General features: G+C 37.8%; 1 protein-coding gene across 2 annotated transcripts in view; it reads right to left on the bottom strand.

Annotated features, from left to right (window-relative positions):
* The window catches only part of ARMC3 (armadillo repeat containing 3), a 121,535-nt gene that overhangs the window by 91,817 nt on the left and 14,076 nt on the right, over nt 1-15,642 (bottom strand). For both annotated transcript variants that reach the window (XM_008002495.3, XM_008002497.3), the window contains exon 3: nt 11,545-11,662. In XM_008002495.3, the coding sequence (XP_008000686.3) occupies nt 11,545-11,662 (118 nt within the window). The remainder of the gene's footprint in view (nt 1-11,544; nt 11,663-15,642) is intronic.

Below are 15,642 nucleotides of genomic sequence, written 5' to 3'. Positions count from 1 at the left end.
ATATTGAATGGACAAAAACTTGAAGTATTCCCTTTGAAAACTGGCACAAGACAGGAATGCCCTCTTTCACCACTCCTATTCAACATAGTATTGGAAGTTCTGTTCAGGGTAATCAGACAAGAGAAAGAAATAAAGGGTATTCATTTAAGAAAAGAGGAAGTCAAATTGTCCCTGTTTGCAGATGACATGATTGTATGTTTAGAAAACCCCATCGTCTCAGCCCAAAATCTCCTTAAGCTGATAAGCAACTTCAGCAGTCTCAGGATACAAAATCAATGTACAAAAATCACAAGCATTCCTATACACCAATAACAGACAGAGAGCCAAATCATGAGTGAACTCCCATTCACAATTGCTTCAAAGAGAATAAAATACCTAGGAATCCAACTTACAAGGGATGTGAAGGAGAACCCCTTGAAGGAGAACTACAAACCACTGCTCAACGAAATAAAAGAGGACACAAACAAATGGAAGAACATTCCATACTCATGGATAAGAAGAATTAATATTGTGAAAATGGTCATACTGCCTAAGGTAATTTATAGATTCAATTCCATCCCTATCAAGCTACCAATGACTTTCTTCACAGAACTGGAAAAAACTACTTTAAAGTTCATATGGAACCAAAAAAGAGCCTGCATTGCCAAGACAATCCTAAGCCAAAAGAACAAAGCTGGAGGCATCACGCTACCTGACTTCAAACTATACTACAAGGCTACAGTAACCAAAACAGCATGGTACTGGCACCAAAACAGAGATATAGACCAATGGAACAGAATACAGCCCCCACGAATAATACCACACATCTACAGCCATCAGATCTTTGACAAACCTGACAAAAACAAGCAATGGGGAAAGGATTCCCTATTTAATAAATGGTGCTGAGAAAACTGGCTAGCCATATGTAGAAAGCTGAAACTGGATCCCTTCCTTACATCTCATACAAAAATTAATTCAAGATGGGTTAACGACTTAAATGTTAGACCTAAAACTATAAAGTGCAATTTTTGAAGGTGACATGTGGTGTACTCTTGCTTTTTATCCAGTATACCAATTTCTCCCTGTTAAGGTATTTAGGACATTTATATTTAATTTGATTTTTGATATGGTTAGGTTTAAATCCACCATCTCGTTATTTGTTTTTTATATGCCCCATTTTTCCATGTTTTCTTTTTTCTTTTTTTTTTTTTTATTATACTTTAAGTTCTAGGGTACATGTACATAGCGTGCAGGTTTGTTACATATGTATACTTGTGCCATGTTGGTGTGCTGCACCCATCAACTCGTCAGCACACATCAATTCGTCATTTACATCAGGTATAACTCCCAATGCAATCCCTCCCCCCTCCCCCCTCCCCATGATAGGCCCCTGTGTGTGATGTTCCCCTTCCCGAGTCCAAGTGATCTCATTGTTCAGTTCCCACCTATGAGTGAGAACATGCGGTGCTTGGTTTTCTGTTCTTGTGATAGTTTGCTAAGAATGATGGTTTCCAGCCGCATCCAGGTCCCTACAAAGGACACAAACTCATCCTTTTTTATGGCTGCATAGTATTCCATGGTGTATATGTGCCACATTTTCTTAATCCAGTCTGTCACTGATGGACATTTGGGTTGATTCCAAGTCTTTGCTATTGTGAATAGTGCTGCAATAAACATACGTGTGCATGTGTCTTTATAGCAGCATGATTTATAATCCTTTGGGTATATACCCAGTAATGGGATGGCTGGGTCATATGGTACATCTAGTTCTAGATCCTTGAGGAATCGCCATACTGTTTTCCATAATGGTTGAACTAGTTTACAATCCCACCAACAGTGTAAAAGAGTTCCTATTTCTCCACATCCTCTCCAGCGCCTGTTGTTTCCTGACTTTTTAATGATCGCCATTCTAACTGGTGTGAGATGGTATCTCATTGTGGTTTTGATTTGCATTTCTCTGATGGCCAGTGATGATGAGCATTTTTTCATGTGTCTGTTGGCTGTATGAATGTCTTCTTTTGAGAAATGTCTGTTCATATCCTTTGCCCACTTTTTGATGGGGTTGTTTGTTTTTTTCTTGTAAATTTGTTTGAGTTCTTTGTAGGTTCTGGATATTAGCCCTTTGTTAGATGAGTAGATTGCAAAAATTTTCTCCCATTCTGTAGGTTGCCTGTTCACTCTGATGGTAGTTTCTTTTGCTGTGCAGAAGCTCTTTAGTTTAATTAGATCCCATTTGTCAATTTTGGCTTTTGCTGCCGTTGCTTTTGGTGTTTTAGACATGAAGTCTTTGCCCATGCCTATGTCCTGAATGGTACTAGCTAGGTTTTCCTCTAGGGTTTTTATGGTATTAGGTCTAACATTTAAGTCTCTAATCCATCTTGAATTAATTTTCGTATAAGGAGTAAGGAAAGGATCCAGTTTCAGCTTTCTACTTATGGCTAGCCAATTTTCCCAGCACCATTTATTAAATAGGGAATCTTTTCCCCATTTCTTGTTTCTCTCAGGTTTGCCAAAGATCAGATGGCTGTAGATGTGTGGTATTATTTCTGAGGACTCTATTCTGTTCCATTGGTCCATATCTCTGTTTTGGTGCCAGTACCATGCTGTTTTGGTTACTGTAGCCTTGTAGTATAGTTTGAAGTCAGGTAGCGTGATGCCTCCAGCTTTGTTCTTTTGGCTTAGGATTGTCTTGGAGATGCGGGCTCTTTTTTGGTTCCATATGAACTTTAAAGCAGTTTTTTCCAATTCTGTGAAGAAAGTCATTGGTAGCTTGATAGGGATGGCATTGAATCTTTAAATAACCTTGGGCAGTATGGCCATTTTCACGATATTGATTCTCCCTATCCATGAGCATGGTATGTTCTTCCATTTGTTTGTGTCTTCTTTTATTTCACTGAGCAGTGGTTTGTAGTTCTCCTTGAAGAGGTCCTTTACATCCCTTGTAAGTTGGATTCCTAGGTATTTTATTCTCTTTGAAGCAATTGTGAATGGAAGTTCATTCATGATTTGGCTCTCTGTTTGTCTGTTACTGGTGTATAAGAATGCTTGTGATTTTTGCACATTAATTTTGTATCCTGAGACTTTGCTGAAGTTGCTTATCAGCTTAAGGAGATTTTGGGCTGAGACAATGGGGTTTTCTAAATATACAATCATGTCATCTGCAAAGAGGGACAATTTGGCTTCTTCTTTTCCTAACTGAATACCCTTGATTTCTTTCTCTTGCCTGATTGCCCTAGCCAGAACTTCCAACACTATGTTGAATAGGAGTGGTGAGAGAGGGCATCCCTGTCTTGTGCCAGTTTTCAAAGGGAATTTTTCCAGTTTTTGTCCATTCAGTATGATATTGGCTGTGGGCTTGTCATAAATAGCTCTTATTATTTTGAGGTATGTTCCATCAATACCGAATTTATTGAACGTTTTTAGCATGAAGGGCTGTTGAATTTTGTCAAAAGCCTTTTCTGCATCTATTGAGATAATGATGTGGTTCTTGTCTTTGGTTCTGTTTATATGCTGGATTATGTTTATTGATTTGCGAATGTTGAACCAGCCTTGCATCCCAGGGATGAAGCCAACTTGATCATGGTGGATAAGCTTTTTGATGTGCTGCTGAATCCGGTTTGCCAGTATTTTATTGAGAATTTTTGCATCGATGTTCATCAGGGATATTGGTCTAAAATTCTCTTTTTTTGTTGTGTCTCTGCCAGGCTTTGGTATCAGGATGATGTTGGCCTCATAAAATGAGTTAGGGAGGATTCCCTCTTTTTCTATTGATTGGAATAGTTTCAGAAGGAATGGTACCAGCTCCTCCTTGTACCTCTGGTAGAATTCAGCTGTGAATCCATCTGGTCCTGGACTTTTTTTGGTTGGTAGGCTATTAATTATTGCGTCAATTTGAGAGCCTGCTATTGATCTATTCAGGGATTCAACTTCTTCCTGGTTTAGTCTTGGAAGAGTGTAAGTGTCCAGGAAATTATCCATTTCTTCTAGATTTTCTAGTTTATTTGCGTAGAGGTGTTTATAGTATTCTCTGATGGTAGTTTGTATTTCTGTGGGGTCGGTGGTGATATCCCCTTTATCATTTTTTATTGCGTCTATTTGATTCTTCTCTCTTTTCTTCTTTATTAGTCTCACTAGCAGTCTGTCAATTTTGTTGATCTTTTCAAAAAACCAACTCCTGGATTCATTGATTTTTTGGAGGCTTTTTTGTGTCTCTATCTCCTTCAGTTCTGCTCTGATCTTAGTTATTTCTTGCCTTCTGCTAGCTTTCGAATGTGTTTGCTCTTGCTTCTCTAGTTCTTTTAACTGTGATGTTAGAGTGTCAATTTTAGATCTTTCCTGCTTTCTCTTGTGGGCATTTAGTGCTATAAATTTCCCTCTACACACTGCTTTAAATGTGTCCCAGAGATTCTGGTGTGTTGTATCTTTGTTCTCGTTGGTTTCAAAGAACATCTTTATTTCTGCCTTCATTTCGTTATGTACCCAGTAGTCATTCAGGAGCAGGTTGTTCAGTTTCCATGTAGTTGAGTGGTTTTGATTGAGTTTCTTAGTCCTGAGTTCTAGTTTGATTGCACTGTGGTCTGAGAGACAGTTTGTTATAATTTCTGTTCTTGTACATTTGCTGAGGAGTGCTTTACTTCCAATTATGTGGTCAATTTTGGAGTAAGTGCGATATGATGCTGAGAAGAATGTATATTCTGTTGATTTGGGGTGGAGAGTTCTATAGATGTCTATTAGGTCTGCTTGCTGCAGAGATGAGTTCAATTCCTGGATATCCTTGTTAACTTTCTGTCTCGTTGATCTGTCTAATTTTGACAGTGGAGTGTTGAAGTCTTCCATTATTATTGTATGGGAGTCTAAGTCTCTTTGTAAGTCTCTAAGGACTTGCTTTATGAATCTGGGTGCTCCTGTATTGGGTGCATATATATTTAGGATAGTTAGCTCTTCCTGTTGAATTGATTCTTTTACCATTATGTAATGGCCTTCTTTGTCTCTTTTGTTCTTTGATGGTTTAAAGTCTGTTTTATCAGAGACTAGTATTGCAACCCCTGCTTTTTTTTGTTCTCCATTTGCTTGGTAAATCTTCCTCCATCCCTTTATTTTGAGCCTATGTGTGTCTCTGCATGTGAGATGGGTCTCCTGAATACAGCAGACTGATGGGTCTTGACTCTTTATCCAGTTTGCCAGTCTGTGTCTTTTAATTGGAGCATTTAGTCCATTTACATTTAAGGTTAATATTGTTATGTGTGAACTTGATCTTGCCATTATGATATTAACTGGTTATTTTGCTCGTTAGTTGATGCAGTTTCTTCCTAGCCTCGATGGTCTTTACATTTTGCCATGTTTTTGCAATGGCTGGTACTGGTTGTTCCTTTCCATGTTTAATGCTTCCTTCAGGGTCTCTTGTAAGGCAGGCCTAGTGGTGACGAAATCTCTAAGCATTTGCTTATCTGTAAAGGATTTTATTTCTGCTTCACTTATGAAACTTAGTTTGGCTGGATATGAAATTCTGAGTTTAAAATTCTTTTCTTTAAGAATGTTGAATATTGGCCCCTACTCTCTTCTGGCTTGTAGAATTTCTGCCGAGAGATCTGCTGTTAGTCTGATGGGCTTCCCTTTGTGGGTAACCCGACCTTTCTCTCTGGCTGCCCTTAAGATTTTTTCCTTCATTTCAACTTTGGTGAATCTGGCAATTATGTGTCTTGGAGTTGCTCTTCTCGAAGAGTATCTTTGTGGCGTTCTCTGTATTTCCTGGATTTGAATGTTTGCCTGCCCTACTAGGTTGGAGAAGTTCTCCTGGATGATATCCTGAAGAGTGTTTTCCAACTTGGTTCCATTTTCCCCCTCACTTTCAGGCACCCCAATCAGACGTAGATTTGGTCTTTTTACCTAATCCCATACTTCTTGCAGGCTTTGTTCATTTCTTTTTCTTCTTTTTTCTTTTGTTTTCTCTTCTCGCTTCATTTCATTCATTTGATCCTCAATCGCTGATACTCTTTCTTCCAGTTGATAGAGTCGGTTTCTGAAGCTTGTGCATTTGTCACGTATTTCTCGTGTCATGGTTTTCATCTCTTTCATTTCGTTTATGACCTTCTCTGCATTAATTACTCTAGCCATCAATTCTTCCATTTTTTTTTTCAAGATTTTTAGTTTCTTTGCGCTGGGTACGTAATTCCTCCTTTAGCTCTGAGAAGTTTGATGGACTGAAGCCTTCTTCTCTCATCTCGTCAAAGTCATTCTCCGTCCAGCTTTGATCTGTTGCTGGCGATGAGCTGCGCTCCTTTGCCGGGGGAGATGCGCTCTTATTTTTTGAATTTCCAGCTTTTCTGCCCTGCTTTTTCCCCATCTTTGTGGTTTTATCTGCCTCTGGTCTTTGATGATGGTGGCGTACTGATGGGGTTTTGGTGTAGGTGTCCTTCCTGTTTGATAGTTTTCCTTCTAACAGTCAGGACCCTCAGCTGTAGGTCTGTTGGAGATTGCTTGAGGTCCACTCCAGACCCTGTTTGCCTGGGTATCAGCAGCAGAGGCTGCAGAAGCTAGAATATTGCTGAACAGTAAGTGTACCTGTCTGATTCTTGCTTTGGAAGCTTCCTCTCAGTGGTGTACTCCACCCTGTGAGGTGTGGGGTGTCAGACTGCCCCTGGTGGGGGATGTCTCCCAGTTAGGCTACTCAGGGGTCAGGGACCCACTAGAGCAGGCAGTCTGTCCCTTCTGAGATCTCAACCTCCGTGTTGGGAGATCCACTGTTCTCTTCAAAGCTGTCAGACAGAGTCGTTTGCGTCTGCAGAGGTTTCTGCTGCTTTTGTTTATCTGTGCCCTGTCCCCAGAGGTGGAGTCTACAGAGACAGGCAGGTTTCCTTGAGCTGCTGTGAGCTCCACCCAGTTCGAGCTTCCCAGCGGCTTTGTTTACCTACTTAAGCCTCAGCAATGGTGGGCGCCCCTCCCCCAGCGTCGCTGCTGCCTTGCGGTTAGATGGCAGACTGCTGTGCTAGCAATGAGGGAGGCTCCGTGGGCGTGGGACCCTCCCGGCCAGGTGTGGGATATAATCTCCTGGTGTGCCCACGTGCGCAGTATTGGGGTGGGAGTTACCCGATTTTCCAGGTGTTGTGTGTCTCAGTTCTCCTGGCTAGGAAAAGGGATTCCCTTCCCCCTTGTGCTTCCCAGGTGAGGGGATGCCTCACCCTGCTTCAGCTCTCACCCTGCTTCAGCTCTCGCTGGTCGGGCTGCAGCAGCTGACCAGCACCAATTGTCCGGCACTCCCTAGTGAGATGAACCCAGTATCTCAGTTGAAAATGCAGAAATCACCGGTCTTCTGTGTCGCTGGCGCTGGGAGTTGGAGACTGGAGCTGTTCCTATTTGGCCATCTTGCTCCGCCCCCTCTATGTTTTCTTTTTTCTTCATATTCTGCCTTCTTTTCTATGTATTCTAGGAATATTACTTATTCCATTTTATTTCATTTTCTTATTTAATATTATCCTTTATTTTGTTATTTTAGTGGTTTCATTAGGGTTGCAGTATACATCTTTAATGTATCACAGTCTACTTTCAAGTGCTATTAATGCACTTCACATATGAGATCCTAACAATAGTATACTTCCATTTTTTTCCCTTTCTGCCTTGGGGCTGGTGTTGCCATATATTTTGTTTATACATATGTTTCAAATTGTACAATATATGATTATTTTGTTTTAAAATAATAAATTTGCTTTTGAAGTGATTCAAATAACAAAGAAAACATATATGTTGTCATTTCTAGCACTCTGTATTCTTTTTTGTAGATCCATATTTCCATCTAGTGTTATTTTCCTTCTGCCTAAAAGGCCTGTTTTTATTATAAGTAGTAGTGTAGATCTGCTGGAAATAAATTATTTTAGTTTTTTTATGTTTAAAAAAAACTTCATTTCACCTAAGTTTTTGAAAGTTTTTTTCTGGATAGTAATTCTGGGTTGAAAGTTTTTATTTTTCTTTTATTCTTTAAAGATTGTTGCTCTATAGAGTTCTCACTTGTGAAATTTCTGATGATAAATCATCCTTATTTATAATTTGTTATTTAATATCTATTGTCATCCTTATCTTTTTTGAATGTAACATGTTTTTACTGATTCTGGCTGCTTTTAAGATTTTCTCTTTATCACTGGTTTTAAGCAATTTGATTTTAATGTACTGTGGCATAGTTTGCTTCATATTCTTTGCACTTGGGTTTTGACAAACTTTTTGGATCCATGTACTTAGAGTTTTCATCAGACTTAGGGAAACTTTGGCCATTATTTCTTCAAATGTTTTTTCTGTCTCTGTCTCCCTTTTTCAGAGACTCCAATTACACATATAAGTTCATTAATCTTTTTATTCTGCAATGTCTAATCTGCCTTAATCAAAGCCTATGTATTTTTCATTTCAGACATTGAAGTTTTCATCTCTAGAAGTTGTATTCGGGTCTTCCATGTTTTTACTTTCTAAACATATAGAACATGGTTGTAATTAATCTTTCAATGTCTTTTCCTGCTAATTCTAACATCTGGGTCAATTTGATTTACTCATTGATTTATATCTTATGCATTTTTTCTGCTTTTTTTCATGCCTAGTAATTTTTTTATTGGATGCAAGACATTGTGAATTTTACCTTCTTGGGCAATGGATATTTCTGTATTCTTAAGATTTTTTTCAGGGACAAATTAAGTTACTTGGAAGCAACCTGATCCTTTCAAGTCTTGCTTTTAATATTTACTAGGTGGTACTAGAACAGTGCGCAATCTAGGACTAATTATTTCTCATACTGAGGCAAGACTCCTTTGTGTATTCTACATAATGCTCCATGAATTCTGAGGTTTCTGCCTGACTAATGGAACAGGCACGCTACTCCTAGACCTCTGTGAGCACCAGGCACTGTTACCCCAATCCTTTGGCTGCCTCTTTGTCCAACTATTTACCTTACATATACATGCTGCTCACTACTCTTCTAAATACAAGAATGGGACCCTTTACAGATCTCCTGAGTTCTCCCTCTGTGAAACTCATTCCTCTCCTTTACTCTGTTCTGAAAACTCTAAATGCCTTTATTTCTCTGGACTTTCATGTTTGTCTTCTTAACTCAGAGAGTTCCAGTGCTATGGCCAAAAAGCTCTCTGAAGTCAAGAATCTGAAGCAATTATAGGGTTTACTTCCCTTGTTTCCTGCCTCTCAGTGGTCACTGCCCTTTATTGTCTGATGTTGATAGTCTTGTCAACTGTTATTTCATGTATCTGGTTTATTTCCTTCATTGTTTCCACCAATAGAGTAAGTCTACTCTACTTTCACATATTGGGTCTGTTTCATTCATTGTTTCAGGCAGTAGAGTGGTCCATCTTGGCCAGAAGCCAAAGTCCTATCATATTTTTTTTAATTTTAGAAAACATTACTGGTATAAAACATCAGATTTAAAATTATTTCTGTATTGATTTCATAGGAAATACATTCCTATTTATTTCTTCATGTCATGCAAAAAGAGATATATAATTAGATACATGTGATAGCCAGATGATGTATAATGACTCTATTAGACTGAAAGGGATTCATGCTGCCATAGATGCACAATCCAATATCTCCCTGAAATTTGACCCAGGATTCTACACCATCCATTCAAAAAGATATAGTACCTTCCAGAAACACTCTGGTTTAAATCTGGATCCTCAATGATAACCTGAGTGACAAAGCAAGGTGAGTATTGTACCCTTTGCTAATTGAATGATTTGTTGTTCTCTAATTCAATTTCCAACACAATATGTCAAATATCATTTATTTAAAACAAAATTGTCCCTATATTAGTTTGAAATGTTTTATTACAAAAATCAGTTTAGTTACACTAAACTCTCAATTAAATTAATATTCTCAATTAAACTGTCATGCAACATAATAAAAGTCTAATCTTACCATTTGTAGTAATATGAGCACTAAAATATAAGCATCTTGTATGTTTTTAAATCCTCTATGAATAAACTTTTCAATAGAACCTGATATGTAATGTTTACAGTGTTTAAGCTTTGTTTTATAACATTAGTTTTACAGAAAAGTTACAAAAACAGTACCAAGAGTTTGCACATACCTCAGACCTAGTTTCCCCTATTATTAACATTTGATGTTAGTATGGTACATTTTTTACAAGTAATGAACTAATATGAAGACACTATTATTAACTAAAGTACTTAGTTATTCGGATTTCCTTAGTTTTAACCTATCATCTTCTTTCTGTCCCAGGGTCCTATGTCATTAGTCATAATGCCTCCATTATGTGAGTTTCTCAAACTTGGCTGTTGTGGATAGCCATGACAGTTTTGAGGAGCATCAGCTAGGTATTTTGTACCTGAACCAGGATTTGTCTGATTTTTAAAAATCATTATTAGACTGGGGTTATGGATTTTTAAGAAAAATGACACAGAAATAAAGTGTCATTTTTATCACATGTCAAGGGCACTTATTATTATTAGGACTTATCACAGTTGGTGGGTTTTTTTTTTTTTTTTTTTTTTTGGTTGGTTGGTTGGTTTGTTTTTTGAGACAGGGTCTCTCTCTGTTGCCTAGGCTGGAGTGTAGTGGCACAATCTCAGTTCACTGCAACTTCTGCCTCTCAGGGTCAAGAGTCCTCCCACCTCAGGCTACTGAGTAGCTGGGACTGCAGACATGTGCCGTTACACATGACTTATGTTTTTATTTTTTGTAGAGGTGGGGTTTTGCCATGTTGCCAAGGCTGGTCTTGAACTCCTGGGCTCAAGTGATCCTCCCACCTCAGTCTCCCTAGTAGCTGGGACTACAATCATGCACCACCACACATGGCTAGTTTTTGTATTTTTTTTTTTTTTTTTTTTTTTTTTTGTAGGGAGGGGACTTTGACACATTGCCAAGGCTGGTGTCAAACTCCTGGGCTCAAGTGATCCACCCACCTTGGCCTCCCAAAGTGCTGAGATTACAGACATTAGCCACCATGCCCAGATGGGTGGTGTTGATTTTGATCACCTAGCTGAGGTGTAGTGTTTGTCAGATTTATCCATTATAAGCTTATTTTCCCCCAGTTCTATGTTGTACTGTTTGGATATAAATCACTCTGTGCATCTCCCACTCAAAGAGTGGGGAGTTATATTTCACCTTCTTGAAGTCAAGAGTGTCTACATAAACTTTTAGGAATCATTTGTCTCTTCTCTTCCATTTATTCATTCATTTGTTTATATCAGTATGGACTCATGGATACATATTTTCCACTTGGATTATAAGCCAGTACTACTTTACTTTGTTGTTCTAATTGTTCCAGCTTTGACTATTAGGAGTTCTTTTAGTTTCTTTGACATTTACAATTTCTAAAACCACAATGAAACTTTCAGAATGACTGTTCTACCCAGTGACTAAATTACTCCTTAAGATTAAGCTAGGCACTCGGGGAGAGAGATTGCTTTTAGGTAATGCATTAAATAATATTCTGGTTATCTGAAATAATTCATCTGACAGCAAATAAGTTAAAGACTAGGAAGAAAAGTGCCTAAGAGGTAGTAAATATTTTAAGAAATTAATGAAATGGAAAGATAAACTGAAAAAAGTCCAAACCTTTTAAAGCAAATTTATAAATGGCTTCACATGCTTTAGCCAAAATTTCCTCTTCTGGAGAACGAAGCATTAACACCACAGTGGCTGCTTTTTTGCTTTCAATCATTAATGGATCAAACTGAAAGGCAGAAAGAAAACTATCAGGTTCACATATGAGCTTTAAAAATCACATTAAAAATGAATGGGTCTTAAAACTTAGAGAGAATGTAATCTTGCAAAAAGGATGTGGTCACTGCCCAATAAGTGCACCGCAAAGTTTTTCATTTAAAAAACATCAGCCACTAGAGAAACAATTGTCAGCACTGGAATGCCTGGGGTATGGTGGGAAGAGCAAAATGTTTTGGAATCTGACAGGTCTAGTTTCTCAATTTAGCCATGTGGAATCAAGTGAATTATGCTCCTAGAATGTTAATTTCTTTTTCTGTTTGATGACTATCTCAAAGGAGCAAGGAAAGGAGTAGAGGCCATGTATGTAAAGCACTTAGCATGTCATCTGGCGCATGAGAGATGTTTACCAAATGACATATTATAATGCTTATTCAATACACAAAATCCTTGAATACCTGTATATATTTTATTTCATGACCATCTCAATAATTAATACTTGCTTTCCAACCACTACACTCTAGAAAAGCAGGAATTACATATGTAGAACAATAAAGCACTAGAAAAGAGCATATAACAAAATGTAAAATTGAATAAAACCTGGAACAGGGAAAATGATAATATAGTCTAAAGAAAAGTATAGGACTCTAGGAAGACCTGTGTCCTGAGAATTCATGTGTAATTGAAACGAAATGTGTAACTGAAATGAACTGTTGTTCATAGCACATAGAGGCTTTCTGTGGTTGAGGAGAAAGCAAATTATTACACTATTTTTCTTCCATTTCCAGAGACTAATGATGGATGGAGTTCTCCTTAGGATAAGGGGAAAAAACTGTTTTTCAAAGCTTTAGCTGGTTCTTTGTGTTGGATAGACATCTTACTATGTCATGGAATATTTTTAAGATTGTTTCATTTTAGGTAGAGAATGGAGAAATACATTACTCTGATTACTCCAAGGAAACATAATTGTGTGAGTTTGGAAGAGTAAAGAAGAAAGAAGATGGCAAGAAACAATGACCTGAAAGGACATAGCCAGGATAAAACTTCCCTTTTGGAGAGAAATGGCTGCTGAATTTCAGAACAGCATTGTCTAACACCGAAAGTAAAGCTGCTATTTTTCTATGGCTCCCTCTAAACTAGAAGCTATAAGAGTTACGAAAGTCTTGCTTGTTCTTAAACCTCTTAGACCCTTTTAGAGAAGACAAATCTTCAGTAAAAAGTCAGTTGTGTACAACAGGTTGGTGGCACTTGTGTTTCTCGACATGATCCAATGAGAAAAGTTGGCCTCTAGCTGAGCCAAGAGCAATGGCTGGGATGCTGGCTGCAACACTGATCAGGAGAGCTGAAGGCCCTGGAAATCCACAGAAATCTTAAGGAAGGACTTCTGAATGTAGTTAGGGTTTGTGGCTTGAGAACCATCTTCTTTAGGTCTTAAAGGGTAGCCCCAGAATTCCTGAGGACTTCACATCACCCAAGTGACACGTGTGGCTCACTGACCACAGCTTTTTTCAATCTGAAAAGTTAGGAAGTTGGAGTATGATCTCTTCCAGATATAAAATTCTAGGATTTTATGAAGTGCAAAACATATGGCAGAGACAATAAATACTATGATGAGAGTGGGGAAATTAATTTGAAACTGGGGTAAACAGAGAAAGCTCCATGGATGTGATAGAACTTCAGATATGATTTGAAGAACAGATAAAATGGGATGGATGGCGATAAGAAGGAAGGATATGCAAATGGGGAAAATAACACAAGATGGTTTAAAATGGGAATAAATGTTTATTTATGGTGGATAAAATATTAGCTTGACCAAACAGAAAATATACAACAAGAAGCAGAAATAATATTGAATAATAAGAAAAAAGACCTCAGCAAATGACCTTATACCTTTCCTTCTCCTGACTATTTATGGAAGATAATCAACAAAGGTCCAAGGGAAAAGGATTATGACTCTGGAAGGTTTATATCTGGCTAGGTTATCTTTCAGATGTTCGGGCATTCACAAACTCAAAAAGTGTATCAACCATACGCTCTTAAACAAATTGCTCAGGCAAAATCTCCAGCCAAAACTTGGGAGGACCAAAATATAAAAACAACAGTGGTAGATCAAAAAATGCAGTAAAATGTATTCTGCTGTTTAGCTTACTAAATGTTGCAGATGATGTTGTGAATCATAATACAATTCTTTTCTTTCTTTCTTTTTTTTTTTTTTTGAGATGGAGTCTCGCTCTGTTGCCCAGGCTAGAGTACAATGGTGCGATCTCAGCTCACTGCAACCTCCGCCTCCTGGGTTCAAGCGATTCTCCCTGTCTCAGCCTCCCGAGTAGCTGGGATTACAGGTGTCTGATTTTTTGTATTTTTAGTAGAGATGGGGTTTTGCCATGTTTTCCAGGCTGGTCTCGAACTCCTGACTGCAGGAATCCGCCCGCCTCAGCCTCCCAAAGTGCTGGCATTATAGGCATGAGCCAACTTGCCCGGCCAATGCAATTCTTAAGAAAAGATTCCTGAAGTAATAATGATTTATAAGGAAAAAAAAAAAACTAATAGCAGCTTGGAATTAAAACAGATTTTTTTTTCAACAAAACAGGTAAATAAAATTTTTGGTTTTTAAAAAGGAGGCATGTTGCCTAGCTATTTTTTATTTTTACATTAATAGAAAAAATGCAGGTTAAAATGTGTATTTAATAGATAGGCTACCAACAAGTAACCAAAGTTCCACACTGCCAGAAAGAAAGGGAAACAAAGGAAAATTGCTCAATTCAGAAAAGGGACAGAAAATACAAAAGAAATTACAAGATGAAAACATAGCAAAGAAAAACCACAACTTCAAATAGAATGATAGGAATAAAATAAAATATGTCAATGATCAAAATAAACATCACTAGGGTAAATAAATCCAACTAAGTCTGTTAGATTGGATTAAAAAGCAAAATTGACTCAGTTTGTTTGTGTTATTAGGTATTTCTTCCACTTGATCTTTAATTTTATTAAAGAATATTAATTCAGATCTCTCCAACTAAGATATAGAACATTTCTAGCATCTCTGAAGGTTTCCTCACACTCCTTTCCTAAGCCACCCTGCCCCCATGAGAATCATTATTCTTTTATCTCTTCAGTTATTTAAAATAATCACTTAATTTTCCATTTTTGAACTTCATATAAAGAATCATACAACATTCACTCCTTCTTATTTGTTTTCTTTAGCTCAGTGCAATACCTATTGCAGTTCTTTCACATTTTTGCTTATATAGCTAAGTCATATTTGTTATGGCTATATAATGTATTCCATTATATAAATATACCAGTTTGGGTTCTTTTCTTTCCAGTTTGAGGAAATCATAAATCACAATGAATATTCTTTTACATGTCTTTTTGTGGATATATACATTCATTTCTCTTGGGTATATATCTAGGAATGGAATTGATGAGTCATAGGGTAGACATATATTTCCCTTTCATAGGTACTGTTGAACAGTTTTCCAAAGCGGTTTTATCAATTTACTTTCCCACCAGCTATGAATGAGAGTTCCAGTTGCTCTACATCCTCACCAGTGCTTGGTATTATCAGTCTTTTTAATTTGCCTTTCCAAAGCTCTTCAATTGTAGTTTTAAGTCCATCTGCTTTTCATAGTTATTGTAGCTGGAGAAATGCCTGCTGCTACCTGCTACCTGCTACCACTATATCTAGACAGAAGAGAAGTGTTCTCATCACTTTTGAAAGTTCTCTCCTGTCTCTTTCGCTAATTCTGACTCAGTAGCATTCATCTATCATTCAGCTTTGTCTTCTGCTATTATGCTTGAGAACCCATTAATTTTTCTCTATCTGCCTATAGATTGGTTTCCTACAGCACCCACAGTGTACAGGTTCTGAGGGGTTCTTGGTAGCCAACCAGCAAGTGGTGAGAGATATAGCTTGACTTTTTCAACTACTCCCACTACAGGGATTCTTCAATTGCATTTGGATCCCCAGTCCATTTACTCCCTCTGCTT

Source organism: Chlorocebus sabaeus, chromosome 9, assembly GCF_047675955.1.
Source record: "Chlorocebus sabaeus isolate Y175 chromosome 9, mChlSab1.0.hap1, whole genome shotgun sequence".
NCBI classification, from domain to species: Eukaryota; Metazoa; Chordata; class Mammalia; order Primates; family Cercopithecidae; genus Chlorocebus; species Chlorocebus sabaeus.
Note: the sequence above shows the minus strand (reverse complement) of the source record. Positions and strands in the feature narration are given on the sequence as shown.